We start from the raw sequence: 22,724 nt of genomic DNA on the forward strand, positions 1-22,724 counted from the left end.
AAACCTGTGTGAGGGAGAAAGACAGCACGGGCCTAACTAAGCAGGCCTCAAAGCTATGCGAGTTAATAAAATGGTGGATATTTGTTTATGAAGCCTCTCCCAGAAGTCCCCCAACACGAACCAATCAGGAACTGCCACGCCCACTTATATGATCTCAGAATTCCTGTGACAGGAATTAGCGTTACACTGGCTGGAAGTCAATCGCTAGAGGCGCTTCCTCAGCGCCAATAAAAATATAAAAGCAAAATTGTTTGTGTTTTTTTTCTTGTGGGATTCCTTCCGGATGGGGAGAGTGGGGGGGGGAGGTGGGTTTCTTTCGGGTGTGGGGAGTGGGGGTGGGTTGTGTCCGGATGTGGAGAGTGGGGGGCGGGGGTTGTGGGTTTGTTCCGGATGGGGAGAGTGGGGGGGGGAGGGGTTGGGTTTCTTCCGGATGGGGGGAATGGGTTTCTTTTGGATGGGGGGAGTGTGGGGGTGGGTTTCTTCCGGATGGGGGTAGTGGGGGGGGAGGGGTTGGGTTTCTTCCGGATGGGGGGAATGGGTTTCTTTCAGATGGGGGGAAGTGGGGGGGGTAGGTTTTTCCGGATGGGGGTAGTGGGGGGGGAGGGGTTGGGTTTCTTCCGGATGGGGGGAATGGGTTTCTTTCAGATGGGGGGAAGTGGGGGGGTAGGTTTTTCCGGATGGGGGGAATGGGTTTCTTTTGGATGGGGGGAGTGAGGGGGTGGGTTTCTTCCGGATGGGGGGAATGGGTTTCTTTTGGATGGGGGGAGTGAGGGGGTGGGTTTCTTCCGGATGGGGGTAGTGGGGGGGGGGGTTGGGTTTCTTCCGGATGGGGGGAATGGGTTTCTTTCAGATGGGGGGAAGTGGGGGGGTAGGTTTTTCCGGATGGGGGGAATGGGTTTATTTCGGATGGGGGGAGTGGGGGGTTGGGTTTCTTCCGGATGGGGAGAGTGGGGGGGGGGAGGTGGGTTTCTTTCAGGTGGGGGAGTGGGGGTGGGTTGTGTCCGGATGTGGAGAGTGGGGGGCGGGGTTGTGGGTTTGTTCCGGGTGGGGAGAGTGGGGGGGTGGGGGGGGGGTTCTACTGGATGGGGGGAATGGGTTTCTTTTGGATGGGGGGAGTGAGGGGGTGGGTTTCTTCCGGATGGGGGGAATGGGTTTCTTTCGGATAGGGGTAGTGGGGGGGTTGGGTTTCTTCCGGATGGGGGGAATGGGTTTCTTTCAGATGGGGGGAAGTGGGGGGGTAGGTTTTTCTGGATGGGGGGAATGGGTTTATTTCGGATGGGGGGAGTGGGGGGTTGGGTTTCTTCCAGATGGGGGGGAATGGGTTTCTTTCAGATGGGGGGAGTGGGGGGTAGGTTTCTTCTATATGGGGGGAATGGGTTTCTTTCGGATGGGGGGAGTGGGGGGTGGGTTTCTTCTGGGTGGGGGAGTGGGGGGGGTTGGGTTTCTTCCGGATGGGGGGAGTGGGGAGTGGGTTTCTTCCGGATGGGGGGAGCGGGGGGTAGGTTTCTTCCAGATGGGGGGAGAGGTGTGTGGGTTTATTCCGGATGGGGGTAGAGGGGGGTGGGTTTATTCTGGTTGGGGGGAGTGGGGGTGGGTTTGGTCTGGATAGGGGGAGTGGAGGTTGGGTTTCTTCTGGGTGGGGGGAGTGGGGGGTGGGTTTCTTCCGGAAGGGGGGAGTGGGGGTGAGTTTCTTACGGCTGGGGGGAGAGGGTGGGGTGGGGGTGGGTTTCCTCCGGATGGGGGGAGTGGCGGGTGGGTTTCTTCTGGATGGGGGGAGTGGGGGTGGGTTTCTTCCGGATAGGGGGAGTGGCGGGTGGGTTTCTTCTGGATGGGGGGAGTGGCGGGTGGGTTTCTTCTGGATGGGGGGAGTGGGGGTGGGTTTCTTCCAGATGGGGGGAGAGGGGGTTGGTTTATTCTGGGTGGGGGAGTGGCGGTGAGTTTCATCCGGGTGGGGGGAGTGAGGGTGTGTTTCTTCAGGTGGGGGAAGTGGGGGTAGGTTTCTTCCAGGTGGGGTGAGTGGGGGTGGGTTTCTTCCGGATGGGGGGAGTGGGGGTGGGTTTCTCCCAGATGGGGTGAGTGGGGGGTGGGTTTATTCCAGTTGGGGGGAGTGCGAGGTGGGTTTCTTTCAGATGGGGGGGAGAGGGGGGTGGGTTTATTCTGGGTAAGGAGAGTGGGGTGGGTTTCGTCCGGGTGGTGGGAGTGGGGGTGGGTTTCTTCAGGTGGGGGAAGTGGGCGTGGGTTTATTCTGGGTGGGGAGAGTGGGAGTAGGTTTATTCTGGATGGGGGGAGTGGGGGGTAGGTTTCTTCCAGATGGGGGGGAGTGGGGGTAGGTTTCTTCCAGGTTGGGTGAGTGAGGGTGGGTTTCTTCTGGATGGGGGGTGTGGGGGTAGGTTTCTTCCAGGTTGGGTGAGTGGGGGTGGGTTTCTTCCGGATGGGGGGGAGGGGTGTGGGTTTCCTCTGGATGGAGGGAGGGGGGGTGTGGGTTTCTTCCGGATGGAGGGAGGGGTGTGTGGGCTTCTTCCAGAGGAGGGAGGGGAGTGTGGGTTTCTTCCAGAGTGGGGAGTAGGTTACTTCCTGAGGGGGGACAAGGGTTGGGTGAAGTCGTTCCTTGGGTGAGAAGCACATGACATCAACCACACATCACTCCTCGACGAGACCCCACAGAAACGACACTCCTCACAGATGCACACAATCACCCATCCATACTCAAGCTGCTCAGGAATGGTTTGCTTGTACCTGAAACTAATATTTAGATACGCAGAACATACACTACTCACAATAAGTTAGGGATATTGGCAGGTTCTTCGGTGTGGTTGATTTTGTGTATTAATTATGTTGAAAAAAGTTGTTGGTCCTAATTCTATGGTTATTAATGAGTGTGAAAAAGCACAGCATTCTTGATTTGAATACCCTAACCCCTATAAAAAAATTAACTCACTCCCACAATATCCCTACCTTATTGTGAGTAGTGTACCTGCAACATGAACTGAGACAAATACATTGTTATGGACACGGAGACGGGGGGACATGGGGTTATGGGTTTACTATGAGGGGATTTCTCGGGATCCTCCCAACTCCTGATGCTGAGGCCATCGGTTGTGGATAACTCCGCAGTCCGGTGGGTTTCGAATCAACAACGAGCGCCTCGACCAAATCTTCCAGAGTCCTCTGTCTACCGTTTACCTGGGGTTGACGTGGCCAACCTAACCGGGGAGCGTGCCTTCACTTCACACTGATCTTGTCTATAATATAAAAGGAGCTCAGTCTCAGCATGCGTGCAAACATGCGTGTGTGCGTGCATGCGTCCATAAGTCAACAATGATCCTTTAAGGGATTTATATGCTGTACGTATGATCACCATCAATTCTGATAATATTTTTTATCAATCAGATGATAAGCAATCTACAAACGGTACGATGTAGTTGAGTAAGGTGTGGATAGATGGGCTGATTTCAATTTAAATTCAGACAAAAGCTTTCCTGCTTCATCTTCTTCACTTATAATAATGGTGAGTCTCATTCAATCCCGTTTCTCATAAATTTATGGGTTTTTTTCAATTTTAATTTTAAATTCAATACCATTTTTTTTTCAACATTTCCATTTTGTTCATTTAACTGCAATAAATCACCCCATCGAACATTATACACCACATTTTAAAGCATCACAAAGCAGACCGCTCTACTTACAATATGGATGAGAAAAGGATACGAACAAAAAAGGAGCTGATATATCAATAATTTATTCATACAATTTTTAAAGGGCGAAAGTTATTTTTTTAAATTTCCTCTTTAAACATGTCGGTCAAAACACAATACCATCTATTTATTACATAAGCAAAAATGGTAGAATGCCCCTCTTCCCCTCTGCACTATAATCTCCATATGTGACGAGTGGCGCACTGATGCGACATGGTGCTTAATGGAGGGGAGGACGCACGTGACCTCAAAAATTTCTCTCAATTGGTGGAGCAAAACTCACGTCTATCTATTACGTACACACCAAATCGGATAAATGAAAGAATGGTCAAAAATGAACAGGTTTGAAACGTTCACCAAATATAAGCACGTATTATAAGCACAGAAATTACATTATTCACAAGGTTTTATTCACAAAGCAATTAACAGCAATCTTTATTTCTCAAGCAGGCAATCATTAAATCACATATTTACAAGTGAAAGGCAAAAGACACGGAAGAGCAGACTAACCTCTAATACGTATTTCCCTCATACAGCATACAGTCTTACTTACACAACAGTCATACAGTAGCACCATCAATAATTCTGGGAAGAGGAAGACGAGAAGGAGCAGAAAGAGGCACTCCATATAGTATTGACTCGCCTCCTCACTTACCCCACACAATGAAGTGGGGTTGCGTCAGTCCAACATATGGGGAGATTGGAAACACCCTGTTTTGAAACACCCTGTAAACATCCTGTGTATTTTTGAAACACCCCTGTATATGTATCTATACAGGGTGTTTCAAAAAGATTGATACAACTTTGACTTCCTGCCATTTCTTCGTTTTTTGACCTATACCGTTTTCCTTTTCAGGGTTTGGTGGTGTTATAGTGTTGTTTGTTCCCTGGGATTTCCAGCTCCGTAGCTCAACCATGCCATTGACAGTGGAGCAGAAGCCCATTTCCAATTGAACGGTGCCATCAACAACCACAACAACATTTTCTGGGGAACAGAACCACCTGAGGAGATCACTGAGAGGTACCTGAAGGGGCCTAATGTCACATGCTTCTGCGCCTTCAATGCCAGATGGGAAATGCTTTGGCCTTATGCCTGAGAATGACAACAGCAAGACGGTGACGATCAACGGTGAGCGCTACCGGGCCGTGATCCAGAAGTTCCATAATGATCTAGCCCAAAAGGTCACCCCAAATCAGCTCAGCATGACCTGGTTTATGCAGGATAGTGCACCCCCAAATACAATTGGTGACACCATCACTTTCCTGCAGCAGCTCTTCAGAAACCTCCTCGTTGCCCTGGGTACCGCTCATGACTGGGCACACCATAGCCCAGACTTGAACCCTCTGGACTACTGATTCTGGGGGGCTGACAAGGGCTCTGTCTACATCAACCGCCCTGCCACACTGGATATCTGAATCAGGAGGTGTCAGAATACTTCCAGGCAGTGCCACATGAGATTTACAGGAAAGTTGGACAGAACTTTGGTGTCAGGATCAATGCCTGTCTTAATCGCGGAGGGTCACACATCGAGAACGTCAATTACAAGGATTTTGCGTAAATGCCAATTTCAGACCATGGGCTCTCTCTAACTCTAGCAGTGACTTACTGCAATAGCGATCAGTGATAGAAAATACCATGTCATAAGCTTTCAAGAAATGTTTGGTTCACGTTCCTGAGCTTTCTGTTTCTTTGTGAATAAACGTTTAAAGTTGTATCACCCTTTTTCAATGCAGTTGTACAGTCTCTTGGTTTCAATGGGACCTCTTCGCAGTCCTTCATTTTTCTGTAAAAAATTGAAATGCCAAACATAATATTAGTTTTCTATTCTATTGCAGAAGTAGCTGTACATATACAATTCATCCATCATCTCTAATTATCATCAGTATTCATCATGTACATATCATGTTTGTCCAATATGTCTGCAGTCAACATTTGCAAGTTTATGTAATGTGAAATTATGGTCCAAAAGGGATTGGTAAAATAGGCTGCACTGCACATGTGTAGAATTCTTTAATCTAATCCATTTGTTGCCTAGAATGTGTGCACACATCGTGCTTGTCCAACACTTGTCCTGAAGAATACATCACACCCAACATGTCTGCAATTGGTTGTTACATATTACATACTAACTTTGTTAATTTAAATTTAAAAAATTTAAATTTCACACACATGCACATTATCTTATGTGTTTTCGTTTTCAAGGTACACAGAAAACTTTATGTACTGTTGGGTTTTAACCAAGATATTGTCGTGTGATTCCGATCGGTGAAGACCAGGAAATCACGGATGGCAATTTGAACGTTAATTTGAGGCGGCGATCAAATACGGACTTCACTATATATGTGCGGGAGGAAGAAAGAGAAGAAGAAGAAGCGGCAGCTTTTACCTGACGCGATCCGAGCAGTCTGCGATCCTGCAGGAAATAAACTCACAAAAACGGATGGTAACGTTTACAAAAATAAACAGATTTATTAAACGGAACCCGATAACAAGAATGCGCCAGTAAATAAATGTTCTAAAGCAGGATCCCTCACACCAGACATCTAAAACAAACTCAAGAGAGAATTTATGAAAGGAACCGTGTCGTGTGGGTGTGTGCTGAGCTTATATCAATGGCTGGAGTGTGTCAGGGATCATCAGACTCGAGCACATCGTCTGAACACAGCTCCAGTTTTAGTGGGAGGAAGGCCTCGACGCGCCCTTGTTTGCGCGCTGCGAGGCCAACGTACGCCGCTGCGCGGCAAGCCTCATTTGCACGCTCGTCGCTCGCACGCGAGGTCCCGTACATGAACGCAGGGAAGGAGGATGGTCAGCACTCCACCGTCTCTCCACCGTCCGTCGTCGCCCAACAAGCAAGGGTCCAAACGGGAAGGGGTCCAATGCAAGAAGGGAAGAGAAGAGGGAGAGTCCAGGGCAAGCAGAAGGTCCAGGTGCAAGAGGGAAAATGTCAGTCTCTCCTCACTTTTTATCAACCCCACGTGATGTCCTCTCTCTCTCTCTCTCTGCCAATCCCTGCCGGCCAACAACATCACAGGCTCAATTCTCCACCAATGGCCACGTCACTTCTCTCTCATGCCATTCGTTGGTGGCCAATCAGTTCGTCACTTCTTGTTCCCTTCCTTCCACCAATCAGTGGCCAGCTTCTTGCCCTGCCTTGTCTCCCTATTGGTGGTGTCTTGTCCAATCGCTGCCCCTCTGGGCATGTCCATTGCCTGTTTGCTCGATGTTCCATTTCCATGCCAGCGCAATGTGCGGGCGCTTCCTGTCTGTCCTTCCGGTGAGTTTTATTGTGGGGAGGGGGAAGAATTTAACTAGTGTGTGCGCTAATGGGGATGGATTCCTAACTAGTATCTATGTGCATTACCATACGGGACAATGGAATGATCACAGGTTTCACACACAGGGGAATTAGCATAATCCTTATTCTACTTATCACAAGGCCATCCTTGTATGACCACAAATATACACTTAATCCGACATCCGGGCTAGACAGAACTTATTACATGTGGGATTCCCTATCACGACAACCGGAGCATGATACCTACACAGATATACCTGAGCTATATACCACTCTACCCCAAAATTCATAACAATATGTAGGGCACCCCTTTGATGAACTTTTCTAGAGCACTACTTGGTTCCTCCTAAGAACACAAGAGTAGTCCAGCATGCACACAATATTTTTTTAAATGTCTCTTCATTCTACTGTTTGGCATTTTCTACTGAATGTCCCTTCTTTTCTCTACTTTGCCACATGGCGCATAGCATATAAAGGGGCCTTTTCTATGCCCCTTGCATTTTTCCCAAGAATAGATATACAGTATTGTAATCTGTGGTGTCTGCCAGTGTGTTCGTCTGTCTCCCGTTTACAGAGGCCGCTTCCTGTGCTGTGTTTGAAAAGCTCAATATTCACTTTTGAAATGATGGGAGAACAGGCATGAGTAACGTTGATGCCAAAACATTTTCGCAACCATGATATTTTGCCCTCTTTTTGGACAAATCCAACCTCCACGACTCTGTGTTGCACCACCATTTCCCAATAGGTGGTATCAGTAGTTCAGAGCTTTGGGTGCAAGCTCTGAGTGAAATAAGAGTGGAACACGATTGGTGTTTTTAAAATAAATGAAATATTATTTAAATTGATAAAATAACTAAAACCTTTCCCATTGCTGGGGACAGATACTTTCGCGAGCTTTTTCCATCACTTGGGACGGGTACTCTTCCTAGTATAATACTGTTACGTTTATGAGGGGGTAGGAAATGGTCCAGGTAGAATTGTATAGGTATAGTGTGCTCCAAATGTCATGATGAAGAAGAAGAAACCTCCATGTACCTAAGTAGGGAATCTGATTGACCGGATGTCGTGTAAGGTCGTATATATGTCCCCAGGGCAAGGAGTGGGGCTATGTTAATTAGGTAGGGTTTAAGGGTAATTAATTCCCTGTATGTAAATGCCTCTGTGATTTTTCCTTTGTCCCTTATGACACTACATGACACACACCACACCAGCCATGCACTCCGCACCTATACTAAAAACACCATATAAAAGTAACCGTAACCAGGACATTCAAATACCGATGGAGCCGCCAGCTGAGTCATCGCAACACCAAACGGGAGGGGCGATGGGGCCCTGCCATGTGGGGTGGTGATTGGTCCGGCCGATGGAGCGATGAGATACACTCTCTGATTGGAGCATGCGCTGACGTCATCGGATGATGTGGGAGACTGTGGAACAAAAAGACTGTGTCCCGGCATTTTCTCTCTCTTGGCTTTGGGTTTTACTGCAAGCGGTCGCAGTTCATGCTTTCTTGGCGCTCTGACTTCGTGGATATGATTGCGGGCAGACGCATTCTTTCTCTTGGTCCAAACTGCGTGGTGCGAGCGGACGGATCCTCTCCTTGGTTCGCTGGTGCTGACTTCGTTGGGTGCCAACTAAGTACTAGCTAATTCTCCAGCACTGAGAAACTATTGAAAATAGTATTGAGAAACAATTTGGAGGTGAGAAATTTCCCTCTTGAGATCTCGTCACTCCATCTCCACACAACTTGCCAATTTTATTTTCCCACATCCGCATTTGTAAAAGCAGCCAATGAATATTGAGAATGACCTCGTTATGGGTGGCCAGCTGGGCCCTTGATTTTGATACCTCAGAAGTGCATTTTCATAGGAATTATGGTCTTAAGCCTAAATACAAGTGAGGGGACTTATTTTGTTAAGCATATTCTATGCTTTTGAAGCTGCCATTTTAACCCCTGATAATAATGTTATCTACCTGTAGAGTCAATCAATATCTGTAGTTTGTTTCTGCAAGTCAGTCTCAACTCATACTTTCAAACTGGCAAATCAAAATTCCAAGTTCCTTTGCCTTACCGTTTGCACATTGCATGCCCAGACGAATCCTTCAACAGAGTTTCACTTTGGATACATTCTCCAAACACTAAGTTCAGGAGCCTTGCGATCATGAATCATCATGGCAGGTGTGATTATAAGCACCAACTGCAATGGCTAATTCCCGTGATATTTTTATCCTGCTGAGAGAAGGTATGGGGTCAGGGGGGAGCGAGAGTGTTGTAGGGACGAGGAGGCATGAGATGAGCAAGGGGAATGAAAACTACAGGACCCAGTATTAGGAAAGTATCATTTGCATTTCAATGCCCTTCATTTAGACATTAATGCCACAGTACTGTTCATTGTTTTGTTGTTCTCCTGTTACAAAAAGACTGCTTAATTTGAAACACAAAGGAAATCTCAAAAACGGATATTAGACCTGATCTTTATACCATTTCCCCCTTTGCTCGCTTCTATTATAAATGCACCGTTAAGCAGAAATTTATGTTCCTTACAATTATGGAAGATGTGATGTCGCTGAGATGGAAGGCATGGGGTCACGGTGTTGGAAAACGAGGGGTCGTGACGGTGGAATGTGCGGGGTTGCGTGCAGTGAAAGGCACAAGGTTGCAGTGGTGGAGTGCACAGGGATGTGGTGGTGGAGTGCTCAGGGTTGCAGGTGGTGAAAGGCACAGTGGCGCAGTGGTGGAGTGCAGATGGTTGCAGGTGGTGAAAGGCACAAGTTCGCAGTGGTGAAATGTGCGCAGTTGCGAGTGGTGGAAGGCACAGGTCGAGACAGTGGAAGGCTTGGTGTCGTGGTGGTGGAAGGCGTGGGATCTTGGCATTGGAAGGTGTGAGATCATGGTGGTGGAAAGCGTGTGGAGGCACGGAGTCATGCCAGCTAAAGGTGTGGGGGTCGTGGCGGTGCAAGACACGGAGTTGTGCTTGTACAAGGCACGGAGTTGTGCTAGTGCAAGGGGCGCAGTTATGCTGGTGCAAGGCGCGGTGTCATGCCAGTGCAAGGCGTGGGGGTCGTGCCAATGCAAGGCACGGAGGTGTGCTAGTGCAAGGTGCAGAGTTGTGCTGCTGCAAGATGTGGGCTGCAAGTTGGGGGGAGGGGGTGGAGGGGGGGAGTCGTGCCAGTGCAAGGCGCAGAGTTGTGCTGATACAAGGCGCAGGGTTGTGCCGGTTCAAGGCACGGAGTTGTGCAGGAGCTAGAAGTGGGGTCGTGCCAGGGCAAGGCATGGAGTTGTGCTGATACAAGGAGCAGGGTCGTGCCGGTGCAAGGCATAGAGTTATGCTGGTGCGAGACGCGGCGTTGTGCTGGTGCAAGGCGCGGAGCTGTGCTTGTACAAGGTGCGGAGTTGTGCCGGTGCAAGACGCGGAGTTGTGCAGGTGCGAGATGCGGAGTTGTGCCGGTGCAAGGCGCGGAGTTGTGCTAGTACAAGGTGCGGAGATGTGCCGGTGCAAGACGTGGAGTTGTGCAGGTGCGAGATGCGGAGTTGTGCCGGTGCAAGGCGCGGAGTTGTGCTAGTACAAGGTGCGGAGTTGTGCCGGTGCAAGACGCGGAGTTGTGCTAGTACAAGGCGCGGAGTTGTGCCGGTGCAAGACGCGGAGTTGTGCTTGTGCAAGGCACGGAGTTGTGCAGGTGCAAGGCGCGGAGTTGTGCTTGTACAAGGCGCGGAGTTGTGCTGGTGCAAGACGCGGAGTTGTGCTAGTACAAGGCACGGAGTTGTGCAGGTGCGAGACGCGGAGTTGTGCCGGTGCAAGGCGCAGAGTTGTGCTTGTACAATGCACGGAGTTGTGCCGGTGCAAGATGCGGAGTTGTGCTAGTACAAGGCACGGAGTTGTGCAGGTGCAAGACGCGGAGTTGTGCTAGTACAAGGCACGGAGTTGTGCTGGTACAAGGAGCGGGGTCGTGCCGGTGCAAAGCATGGAGTTGTGCTGGTACAAGGTGCCAGGGTCGTGCCGGTGCAAGGCACAGAGTTGTGATGATGCAAGGTGCAGGGTCATGTCAGTGCAAGGTGCGGAGTTGTGCTAGTGCAATGTACTGTGGTCCTGCCAGTGCAAGTTGCAGAGTCGCGCTGGTGCAAGGCGCGGGATAATGCTTGTGCAAGGCGCAGAGTTGTGCTGGTACAATTTGCTGGGGTCGTGCCGGTGCAAGGCGCGAAGTTGTGCTGGTACAAGGTGCTGGGGTCATGCCAGTGCAAGGCGTGGAGTTGTGCTGGTGCAATGTACTGAGGCATGGTTCTGCGGTGGTTTTAGGCGAGGGGCTGCGGCGGCCTGATACGTGGGGCCACGGTGGTCTCAGATTTGGGGTCACGGTGGTCTGTGGGGTAGGGCCACAGCGGTGGAAGGATCAGGCAGGGGTGGTGGAAGGCTCCGGGCATTGGTAGTGAATGGTCCTTGGTCAGGGCAGTGTAAAGCACGAGATAATTTGTTTGTGGATTCCTATATACCATCGTTTCCTGTGAAATACACACAATTCCACCTATACTTTCAATATTCTTTGGCTTTGACCTTGCTCCACAGATTGCTGGAGAATTTTAACAAGTTAAATTATTTCTTCATGGGGAATGCCTTTTTTTGTACTTGCATCTGGAGTGAAACAAGTACAAAAAGTTTTAATTAAAACAAAAGCCGCGTCGATGTTACACAATGCCTAGATGCAGCTGTGCCTATAACGTCGATGTTATAGGCACAGGACATTCCTATTGATTCGATTACTTGATGTTATTTTTGTGCAAAGTGAAAATATATCTCGGCAATTTCCCATGTGTGGTGACGAATTTTTAATATATCTCGGCATTTTCCCATCTGTTATTTCAGGCGGTGTATGACTGACCATGCCGCGATTTTAAAAATATATATCTCGGCAATTTCCCGTGTGTGGCGACATGTGAACGAAGCTGTGCTCCTCTCTCCACATTATTGTGACGACGTATAAATTAAATATTTCATCGTGACGATTGTCATCAAATGGACGAATTTTTAATATATCTCGGCATTTTCCCGTCTGTTATTTCAGGCGGTGTATGACTGACCATGCCGCGATTTTAAAAAAATATATCTCGGCAATTTCCCGTATGTGGCGACACGTGAACGAAGCTATGCTCCTCTCTCCACATTATTGTGATGACGTATAAATTAAATATTTCATCGTGACGATTGTCATCATATGGACGAATTTTTAATATATCTCGGCATTTTCCCGTCTGTTATTTCGGGCGGTGTATGACTGACCATGCCGCGATTTAAACAAAATATATCTCAATGGACTTGAAGTTACAGGCCTTTGAGAATTCATTTCCTTCTATAAAGGGCAACTTTCATCGGATTTTCTTCCCGTTTTTTTTCAACCGAGTCTAAAACTATGTTAGCGACTGTGAAAAATGAAATGATATATCGAATTTGATTTGAAATAAAACTGTGTGAGAGAGGAAGACACCACGGGCCTACAAAACAGGCCTCAAAGCTATGCAAGTTAATAAAATGGTGGATATTTGTTTATATGGAGGCCTCTCCCAGAATGGGTGGAGCTATGGTTCCCAGAATGGGTGGAGCTTTGAGGTTTTGTCTTCTCTGCAAGAACAAGAAGAAGAACAACAACAACAGCAGAGGGCACTCTATGAGCAGCGTCTGCGACGCGGCTAAAAATTTATCATGCTCCCATCCAACAGCACATGCAGTATTTGGTTTGTTTCACTTTTCCCCAGAACTAATCAGAACATTTGTTTCTCGCATGTCCACAATCTTTTCATCTGTTTCGGTGATTTTTCAAATTGCTTGTTCTTTTTACAGCAGCACTATAATTTGCTTTCTAAAAAGTGAAATCATTCATCGAAAGTATGGTCATTCACTTCATGCACAAGTCCTCAAGCATTACCAAATGAAAACAACTTGTACGCTGTGTAATCTACGGGAAGGAACAAGGCGTATTATGTATATCAAGTATGGTGTGTAGTTACCAAGTGGTGATTGAAATGAACTCACATGCCAGATCTCCACAATGGCCAGGTCATCTGTCCGTTGCTTTGAAGGTGATCTCCTTGAGGTCCTCTTTCATTGGTATGGGTCACCATTTCGAGGAGGAATAGAGATCATGTAAGTCCTTGGTACCCTCGTGATGGTGCTATGTTGCCCAAACTGTTTTGGTAGCAGTGTACTTCTTGTAGATGTTTGCTCGTATTTTTGGGTTGACTGCTTGAGGGATCTCCTCTTCTAGAATACTCTCGAGCATGATGTGTGGTGCTTGTTCCACTGGTGCGAAATCCGTTCTTTCCGTGTGTGTTTGGAGCAATTCTCTCGTTGGTTCCCTCATTTTCTGTGCTAAATTGGTGGTACTATGCTATCTGTCTTTCAGTGGCTTTGCTGCATATAATCCCAGAATAAATGCAATTATTATTTATGAATATGAATAACTATCATTTACAAATACGTGAATGAAGGGTATTGTGCTATAAAGAAAGTAGTTATTATTATTATTATTATTATATTTTTTATTGTTTTTATAAACGCTTATTTAACCAAAATTAAGTGGTGAAATTTCCAATCTCCGTATATATGTATATATGTATGCACGTGTGTGTTTTTATGGTTGAGCATTGAAATGATTATCTGAAATTGCTTTATCAGACAGATTAGTGGCGATTAGTAGATGGAAGAAGAAAGTTTAGAAAGCCATTGATGGTAGTGAGCTTTTTTTTCTAGTATATTTGATATGCATATACTTCCTTTTAATAAACCTATACGATACATTATTAAAACTTGCCAGGAGCCAATCACAGTGCACCTAGCCTCACACAGCCAATCAGCGTTATGGATGAATGGACAGCAATACCTGTCATATATATATATATATATATATATATATATATATATATATATATATATATATATATATATACAGTATATATATATATATATTATAATAATTATTTTTCAACATTCAAATGAAAGTGTGGCAATTTCGAAAATGATTAACAATAATTGTTGTATTTCTGGATACAAGTCGAATTTACGAAAATATAGGAAGTATGAAAAATATCAATGAATGAGAGATGTCGAGTTTGTATACAAGATATGCAAGTATATTTGTTTCCTGAGTACCGTATGTTTGTTTGTTTGTATGTCAGTCATCCACAGGTCGTAATTCTACACTGATATTCACCAAACTTACCCAACTGGTAGAAGTAGTCAAACCTAAATGCCTATTGTTTTTGAGGTCAAAAGGTCAAAGGTCAAGGTCACAGCAACATAACGTTTCCTGATATACTTTTTGAGATAACTTAGCACAGTCATTCTTGAGACATTTGCGTTTGTGTCGCTGCATTATACTTGACCAGCGTTTAAAATCAATGGTTGGTCGATCACTCACTTCCGGACAGACACTTTCTCAAAAATTTGGACCTCAAGTTCAAATGTCTAATTTGTCAATTTCCAATACATTAACTTGAAAGTTGAACAGGATTTGCATATTGGTTCACTGAATTGGTTCATCAAAAGTTAGAACGATCGATTTAGCCATTTTCATTTTTCAACAGCTTCCATGACAACAGTTTCACCCCATTATAATCAAACAGGATTTTTTGTGATAATATTATTATTGCTATATTTAAAAATGTTTTCAACATGTGAAATTTAAACTTACACAGCTTATCTGTACATATGTGTAGTCTATGTGTGTAAAATGCGGTCAAAACCAGTCAAGGGTCAAGGCCACCCGAAACATGTAAAACACCTATAAGGCAGCAGTAACAAAACGTATTAGCCAAATTTGTTATGTATAACAATTGAGCATGTAAAACACTTAACATATCAAACAGGTGGAGCTGATGACTCCACCCTCTGTCGTGACATCCCTTATCCTTCAAATTGACAGACAGCACCTCCTCCCTCCTCCTCAGACCTTGACAGAATCATAAACTCGTCAATCACTGGAATAAAATATCTTCCAATCCTGAGAAATCCCACACTCTCACTCTCTATACCTGAAAGAACCATATGGCAAGCCATCCCATCAACTTTTGTAACAACACTCTCAAAAAAGTTGTCACTCAAACTCTTGGTTCTCACTCTTTCTTGGGCAAACCACATTTATAAGTTGACATGAAAAGGCATTTGCTATCTGGGCATCCCCTGTCATGCAAGGTCTTCCTTGATGGAATACTGCTTTCCCCTCTGGGATTGCTCTCCTGCCTCACAACTTGCTTAGCTTAACACTGTGTAAACCAAGACCTTCAAATCATTGGAATCTCCCACGATGAAGCAGAGCCTATCACTTTGCCATCACCGATTTCCGTCTTCTTCCTCTACCTTTCTGTTCTTGCACCACATGCTCTCTCCGTATTTTATTCCCCCCCCCCCCCCCTTCAGGTATCTTCAGGGCGAACGAGGTCCACCAGCAACTACCTTCGAACTAAACTCCCAAAATCCAGGATCACCTCCACTCATTTGTTCTTCTTTTTTTCCCCCAACATGTGGAACCAACTTTCACAGTCTCATCAATCTCATTTTCCCTTCCAGGTCTTCAAGGCAGCTGCTTACCACCATCTCAGCTGCATCACCCATCCAAAACCATGATCCTTTCTACATCCATTACACCTGCCCACACCCCATATTTTGCTTCTGTATCCATCTTTTCGACCCCCCTTGCATTCTCCCCTGCCACTCAACCTTATTCGCACACCCTTTGTTTGGACGTGTTACAATATTTTGTGCACATATTTTGTTAATCTTATTTATAACATGTATTAATGATTGCTATTGTTAAAAAGTTAGTGATTACAATTGATATTGGTGGATTAAATAACAAGTCGGAATTGAAGTTATATCAACTAGCAACGGTACCCGTCCTACTTCAATTGGGAGGCCCAAATGAAAAGGCAAAATATCAGGAATTGAAGGCTTTTTTTATTTTAAACGATTTATGTAATAATAATAATAATAATAATAATTCATTTATTTTGTATAGCGCTTTTCCAGAAGCCCAAAGGCGCTTTGACAGAGTGGAAAACATAATGCATAACAATACATGAAAACAACAATTGCAAAAAGACAAGAATCAAGAAAACAAACAGCAGCGATATACGGCATATATATAAGACAAGAATCAAAAAGACAAGACAAGAATCAATAGGGAAATATTTAAAGCAAAAGGAGGGAGAAGGAGAAGAGATAGTCAGGGGTTAAATGCTGTGGGTTGAATGTTGAATGCAGCGTTGAACAGGTGGGTCTTTAGTGATGTTTTGAATGTGGTGAGTGAGGAGGAGTCTCTGATGGTGTGAGGTCCGTTACTAAACATCCGTTAAATTATATCACACGCAAATCATCAAAATCTAAACAGTATTTGTAGAATTTAAATAAAAGACACATCACTGTTCATATCGGTAAATATTATTCCATCGTGTTGGAAAAAGTGGAAAATTGGAAATTGGAAAAACAATATAGCCTATTTTACTCCAGGGGGTCCCAGGATTTCCCACCCAAAATTTCGTTGCGATCGGTTCAGCCGTTTTTGCGGTACCTGGGAACAGACAGACAGACATTTAGTGAATTATTGTAAGATTAAAGCCTTCTGAGAAACGTTATTTAGGCTATTAATGTTTGAATACATGAAACTATAGTACAATTTACATGAATGTTATAGTAAAGAAAGGAATGCTCACTGTAATTACACGTCGACTGTCGGCTGCAAATTGATTTCACCAAACCGATCGTCATGTTGACTTGTTGATCTATCTTGCAGAACATTTCTAACCTTCATCCAGAAGAGTTTCTGTGCCCCAATGTCATAGGATGGCCAGTTGATATAAGTCCTACTTCTCATGAATTTCCGTAACTTGTGGTAGTTTGAAAGTTCGTGGCTCTGTATTTCTTCCAGGAAAATGAGAATGAGAACATCACAGTAATCCTCAAACAGGCGGTATCCAGCTAGCTGGAGCTCCATGTTGCACCACTCGCTTTGGAGGAAGTTTCGACTCACAACGCAAATGGTTTTGCGGCTGTTTCGAATGCTGTCCGCAATGTTGTCCACGATAAATTTCCCCACCTCGAAGTCACGGTGATGGAGGCACAGTTTGAAATGAGGAGGGTTGGCTCTTTCAAGGTTTTCTAAGAGTTCATTGAAGACCCATTGCTCATCATTGGAGCTGTAAGATACAAATGCGTCGTACTGATACCTTTCTTCTCGTGTTCTGTCCGTCCTACGTTCATGTACCCAAGCTTGCACAAAGTACCAGCCGTATAGGAAATACCAGCGTCCCTTGTGATGGATTATCGGAATGGTTATTAGACATGCTAAAACCACTGCAGTGGTTAAGAAATAGACAATACCGCTGTGATAGAAACACATTGATAAATCAAATTGTACAAACTTTTGACGTCTTTTTTGGAAGTTTACATAACAAGGAATGGCTTTTAAATAACTAACCTCAGTTTTTTGGTTGATTTTTGACCAATTTTGGAACCAAGCATTCTGACATGAACAGGACATAGGATTGAATTTAATATTTAGCGTTTCAAGGGACTTGAGCGGTCTTATGACGGATTCGCTAATGTTTTGAAAATTGTTAGATTTCATACTCAGCACCCTCAAGGATGTCAAGTTGTTAAAAATCTGTTGTGGCAAGATACTAAGTTGCATGCTTTTCATGAAAAGCAATTCTAGTTTTGTGAGGTTTTGAAAAATATCTGGAGGGAGGCCTTTAATGGATACTGTAGAAGAATAAGAAACATCTAAAACCTCCAAATTAACCAGTGACCAAAAAGCTTGACCTCCAATATATTTATCAGGATTGTTCTTGAGTATCAAAAGTTTTAGCTTTTGAAGTCCCTGAAATAGGTTGTTGGGAATGTAGTTAATGCCATGCGGTTGTTGAGATTGAAGATTGAGTTTTTCGAGATTGCGTAAAGGTGAAAATGGCGGTTGTTTTAATGCCTCTGGGCTGTTGAAAGAAATTTTGTTTTTGCCCAAATTTAGACTTTGCAGTGAGTCTAAGCCTTGAAACATGTTTGGTCGAATGTCTTTAATCAAATTCACTGCAAGGGATAGTTGGCGAAGGTTGGAGAGGTTTTTAAAAGCAAACAGTTCAATATCCAACACTTTGTTCGATTGTAAGCTGAGCTTCGTGAGGTTTGCAAGCGGAATAAAGAATGATCTTTTTATCGTATATATATTGTTACCTACAACTGACAGCGTTTTCAGTGATCTAAGATCCTTAAACCATGCACCATTTATATCATGTATTTGATTGTAATCTAGGTTCAAATACTTGAGGTTATTCAAGTTCAAAAAGGCCGTTGTTGGTATGTTCGAGATTTTGTTTCGACCCAAATCGAGATTCTCGAGACGTGACAAGGGGCTAAACAAATATTCCACCACTTCAAAGTTATTTCCATTCACTCTTAATTTTGTTAAGTTTTTGAGGTTCTGCCAAGTAGTGTTTGCGATTCTGATAATGTGATTGAAACCAAGATATAAGGCTTGCATATTTATTGTGTGTTTAAATTCCTCTTTGACTAAGCTTTTAATGCGGTTGTCTGAAATACTGAGGCTTTTTAAATGCGAGCAATTTGCTAGTTTTTCTGAATCGATGGTTGTGATTTGGTTATAGTTTGCAATCAATTTTCTTAACTTGACACGTCTGCTGAAGTCGCAAAGTTCTGATAAAGAGGAACTGCTTATGGCGAGATTTGATACGTATAATTCGTCGAGTTTTAACAGTCCAGAATGTTTTAGGACCGAGATATTCAGTGGATTGTTGTTTAAAACTAAAGATGTCAAACTTGTGAAGTTACGGAACAGGTCGTCTGACATGTGCTCAATTTTGTTTTGACAAAAATCAAATTTCTGTAAGTACGGAAAGAACCGACTTGAAAATTCCAGCTTAGAGATATTATTTCTGCACAATACTAAGCGCTTTATTTTGACTTCTACTTCCACTGAAAAATTTGTAATTCCGTTCTGGCTTATGTCCAAAGAGTCAAGTGTGCTCAGGTCTGTTAGAGCTTGAAAGACATTTGCAACTTCACTGAGTTTGTTCCTTGATAAAATGAGGTTCCGAAGACTAAATAAATGGTAAAATACATCCTTAAAGATGCAGCAAAGGCAGTTATTCTCCAGGTTCAATATTATCAACTTTTTCAGTCCTTTAAAAGATCCAATGCTGAGGTTACCTATGCTGTTGCTTGAGAGGTCAAGTTGAGTGAGGTTTCCAACTCCTATGAATGCTCCTGGAACAACAGTCTTCAGACTGTTACGTTGGAGAAAGAGTTTTTCCAGTTGTGGCAGTTCTTCAAATTGTCTTTCTTTGAGCTGTGAGATCTTGTTACGAGACAAATTGAGGGAGAGAGTCAAACCAGGCAAGTCCACGAGAGCCCATGAGATGTTCCTCAACATCCAGCCACTGCAGTCCACTTCTTGCTTGCTCCAGTACATCTGCATGCAGTATCGAAACCCATAGCAGGTCACACCGTTGTGCTCCACTTCGAGCGTGAAAAATATAATGGAAAGCAAAGTGAATACATGAATCCTCATGGTGTCGAGAACACGACTCCGCTTATGTCGAACAGCTTCTCAGCTTTCTCAAAAGACCAGGAAATGAACTTTGCAAAAGCATATGGACATGTAGATAACAGCGTCGAGAAATTTATGAGGATCCTGAGCAACTCTTCCTCTTTTATTTCCAAGTGCTTGGATTTTTATACCACCACTCATTTCAAACAATTTCCAAATTAATTTCTGTATTGTGCAGCACAAAATTCAGCAGGAAGTTGAAGTCCCAAAACCTCCCAAAATCTTTTGTAAACACACGAGTCAAACTAGTGCTAGTTTTATTTCTTTCCTTTCTCACTCATTTGTGAGATAAGAAGTAACTTAAGCAATTCAATATGGTACATGTTCTGGTGAAAAACAAGAGGTTAGACGTTCAAGTTTCCTTTTGTAATCTTTCACCTGCCATTGAACAAAGATCAGTAATGCAGTGAAAATATGGTAGGAAGGGTTAGAGGTAGTGGGGTGAAGGAAACTGGGAGAGAAAGAATGAGAGAAAGAATGAGAGAAAGAATGAGAGAAAGAATGAGAGAAAGAATGAGAGAAAGAGAAAAAGAGAGAAAGAGAGAAAGAAAGATAGACAGACAGAGACAGAGAGAGAGAGAGAGAGAGACGGAGAGAGAGAAAGAATGAGAGAAAGAATGAGAGAAAGAATGAGAGAAAGAATGAGAGAAAGAATGAGAGAAAGAGAGAAAGAATGAGAGAAAGAAAGATAGAAAGAGAGAAAGAGCGACAGAGAGAAAGAAAGAGAGAAAGAGAGAAAGAGAGTGAGAGAAAGAAAGAGAGAAAGAGAGAAAGAGAGTGAGAGAAAGAAAGAGAGAAAGAGAGAAAGAGAGAGAGAGATTTTGATTTTTGCTCCTCTTTATTGAAAGGAATCATTCAATATCATTCAATGTGATTCCAGACAATTATGTCCAAACAAAAGGGTTATGGCTTACTTCAAAATAAAAATACATGCAACACTTGCAGAGGAAAGCATGGTGGATGGGGTAACATAGAAGCAAAGATTCCAGATTATAAATTAATTACTAGAACACCATTGACCAAGCTACATAAAGATTGTTTGGCACACCATCGTTTTTCAAAGACAGCAGAATCATGGGTTTCAAACTCAAAATGGACACGAGATGTAACCCGACGCTTCAATAATTAATCTTTAAAATGTCATCAGCTAAAATATCAATGTTCTGCAATTTCCGTTTTCTTGAAAGATAAATGGCAAGCTTTGCTTCGGAGCACAAGAAGTTCCCTAAAAAACATTCATTTTTACTTAAATGAGAAATATTAAAACCATATATAAAAACACAATGTGTGAAAATCAAACCGAGCCCCTGAGTCACGTAATAAGATATTAAAAAGGGAGGACATTCTCGAACACTCAATGAAAGCATGAAAAATGGTTTGAGGGGCATCGCAAAAGGGGCACAATTCTGAATTTTCGGAACATATGCGATGAGACAGAACATTGCAAGGCAAGATGCAGTGCGCCAGCCGCCATTGTAAATCCCAGAGCACTTGACGATTGGCTCCTTATACATCACGTGCCATTTGATTGTTGCAGAATGGCCAGCTTGAAGCAATGCTTTCCAATGAGATCGTGGCTCTGCAGGTCTGTCAGGAATGAGAGTGTTAACACTTAGACTATACACCGAGGATTTCTCCATCGAGTTGAAGGAGATAAAACCCCGAAATGAAATTAAAAGACGAGGAAATGGACACTGGGACAGAGGGAAGGCAGCCTCAATCTCTGGATCCCACTTTAGCCCGGTTAGTTAAAAAGCTCGTGAAATCACAGAGAAAATCCTTCCAATAACTCTGATGGATCTCACACCAGTTGCCACGGCAACATTAGCAGCCGGCTTCCATCTATATGTAAAGGGATTCCTAAGGTGCTTGACTCTGGTAAAGTTGACATCAATGAACTTTTGCACAAAAGAACGGTCACTACAGACCCCTTTAAAAAATGGAATTAAAGAAAATTGGTTCATTTAAAAACATTTGGAGAGTATAGGCACTGGTGTCGCGGCAAAACGCGACTGTCCGCCATGCTTCCAGCATACTTCTGTAAAACAAGGGGATCGATGTTATGTCCACCCTCACTGCATCAAGAAGAAAGATTTCATCACCGAAGCCAAGTCTCCCTGCTTGCCTGAGCAAGCAGTGAGCGAAGGCTTTCCATTGTACATCGGAATACAGCATCCTTCGTAATGCAAGGAGGCGAAAAGCCATCACTTTACTTGTTACGTCTATCAATCCCTGTCCACCTTCAGCAATGGGCAGACTTATTACGCCAGGCCGGGGCCAATGCTTCCCATCCCAAAATAATTTGATTAAAAATACTTTGGAGCTTTTTAAGAATAGAACCTGGGGCCTGTAGTGCCATAAACCTGTGCCACAGCATCGATGCCGCAAGGTTGTTGATGACCAGAGTACGACCCCGATAGGAAAGCTGTCTCAATAGTCCCCTCCATTTTTGCAGCCGCTGCTTAGTCTTCGTAATCAGCGATTCCCAGTTTTTAGAAATGAAATCCTGAGTGCCGAGAAAGACCCCGAGGTAGCGTATCCCATCATGTGCCCACTCAAGCTGCATTGGCAGGGTCGGAGGGGGGATACCATTCTGTGGACCTAAGTAAAGAGCTTTGGTCTTCTGCCAGTTGACCTTTACGGAGCTAGCCAAGGTAAACTCATTGGTTGGCTCGACCAGGGCACAGATATCTTCATCGGAATTAACAAACGCGCATAGGTTATCCGCATAAGCGATAGTCTTTACTGGGTTGTCCGATGGCAGAGGACAAAAACCACCAAGCCATGTGCGCAACCGATTCAGAAGAGGCTCAACGGAGAGAAAATAAAAAAGGCCGGACAAAGGGCACCCTTGGCGAATACCCCGTCACAGAAAAAGGCTGACTTAAAATATTATTCACCTTAAACAGGCTAAAAATATTATTATACAATAATTTGACGTGACCGATGAAAGTTTCCTCAAACCCAAACCCCCGTAAAACAGCAAACAACAACAACAACATGCATTTTAAGGCCATTTTCCCTGCTAGAGCGGGGGTTATCCTTTCGGTCCCCATGACAATCTTCTCCATTTTGCCCTATTTTCTGCATCTCTCCTTGTTAACCCCTTGCCCGCATTTCTTCT

The 22,724-nt window shown here is 44.3% G+C and overlaps 1 protein-coding gene and 1 long non-coding RNA gene across 2 annotated transcripts; both read right to left on the minus strand.

Moving 5' to 3' along the window:
• Positions 1–3,719: 3,719 nt before the first annotated feature.
• On the minus strand, positions 3,720–13,528 carry LOC137418613 (uncharacterized). Its single transcript, XR_010982675.2, has 3 exons — positions 13,018–13,528; positions 9,067–9,224; positions 3,720–5,479 (listed from the first exon to the last, which is right to left on the minus strand). It is a non-coding gene; the product is annotated as an uncharacterized LOC137418613 (long non-coding RNA).
• A 2,390-nt stretch (positions 13,529–15,918) lies between these two features.
• LOC137418612 (uncharacterized) lies at positions 15,919–19,489 on the minus strand. Its single transcript, XM_068104705.2, has 2 exons — positions 16,692–19,489; positions 15,919–16,549 (listed from the first exon to the last, which is right to left on the minus strand). Exon 1 carries the CDS (start codon positions 19,466–19,468, stop codon positions 16,697–16,699), a length of 2,772 nt encoding a protein of 923 aa, XP_067960806.2. The 5' UTR covers positions 19,469–19,489; the 3' UTR covers positions 15,919–16,549; positions 16,692–16,696.
• Positions 19,490–22,724: the final 3,235 nt, after the last annotated feature.

The sequence above is a fragment of the Myxine glutinosa genome, chromosome 6, assembly GCF_964187855.1.
Source record: "Myxine glutinosa chromosome 6, kmMyxGlut1.1, whole genome shotgun sequence".
Classification (NCBI taxonomy): Eukaryota; Metazoa; Chordata; class Myxini; order Myxiniformes; family Myxinidae; genus Myxine; species Myxine glutinosa.

Excerpts from the sequence above, each read along its gene's own strand:
- LOC137418612 (XM_068104705.2), bottom strand. The coding sequence starts at position 19,468 with ATGCAGATGTACTGGAGCAAGCAAGAAGTGGACTGCAGTGGCTGGATG.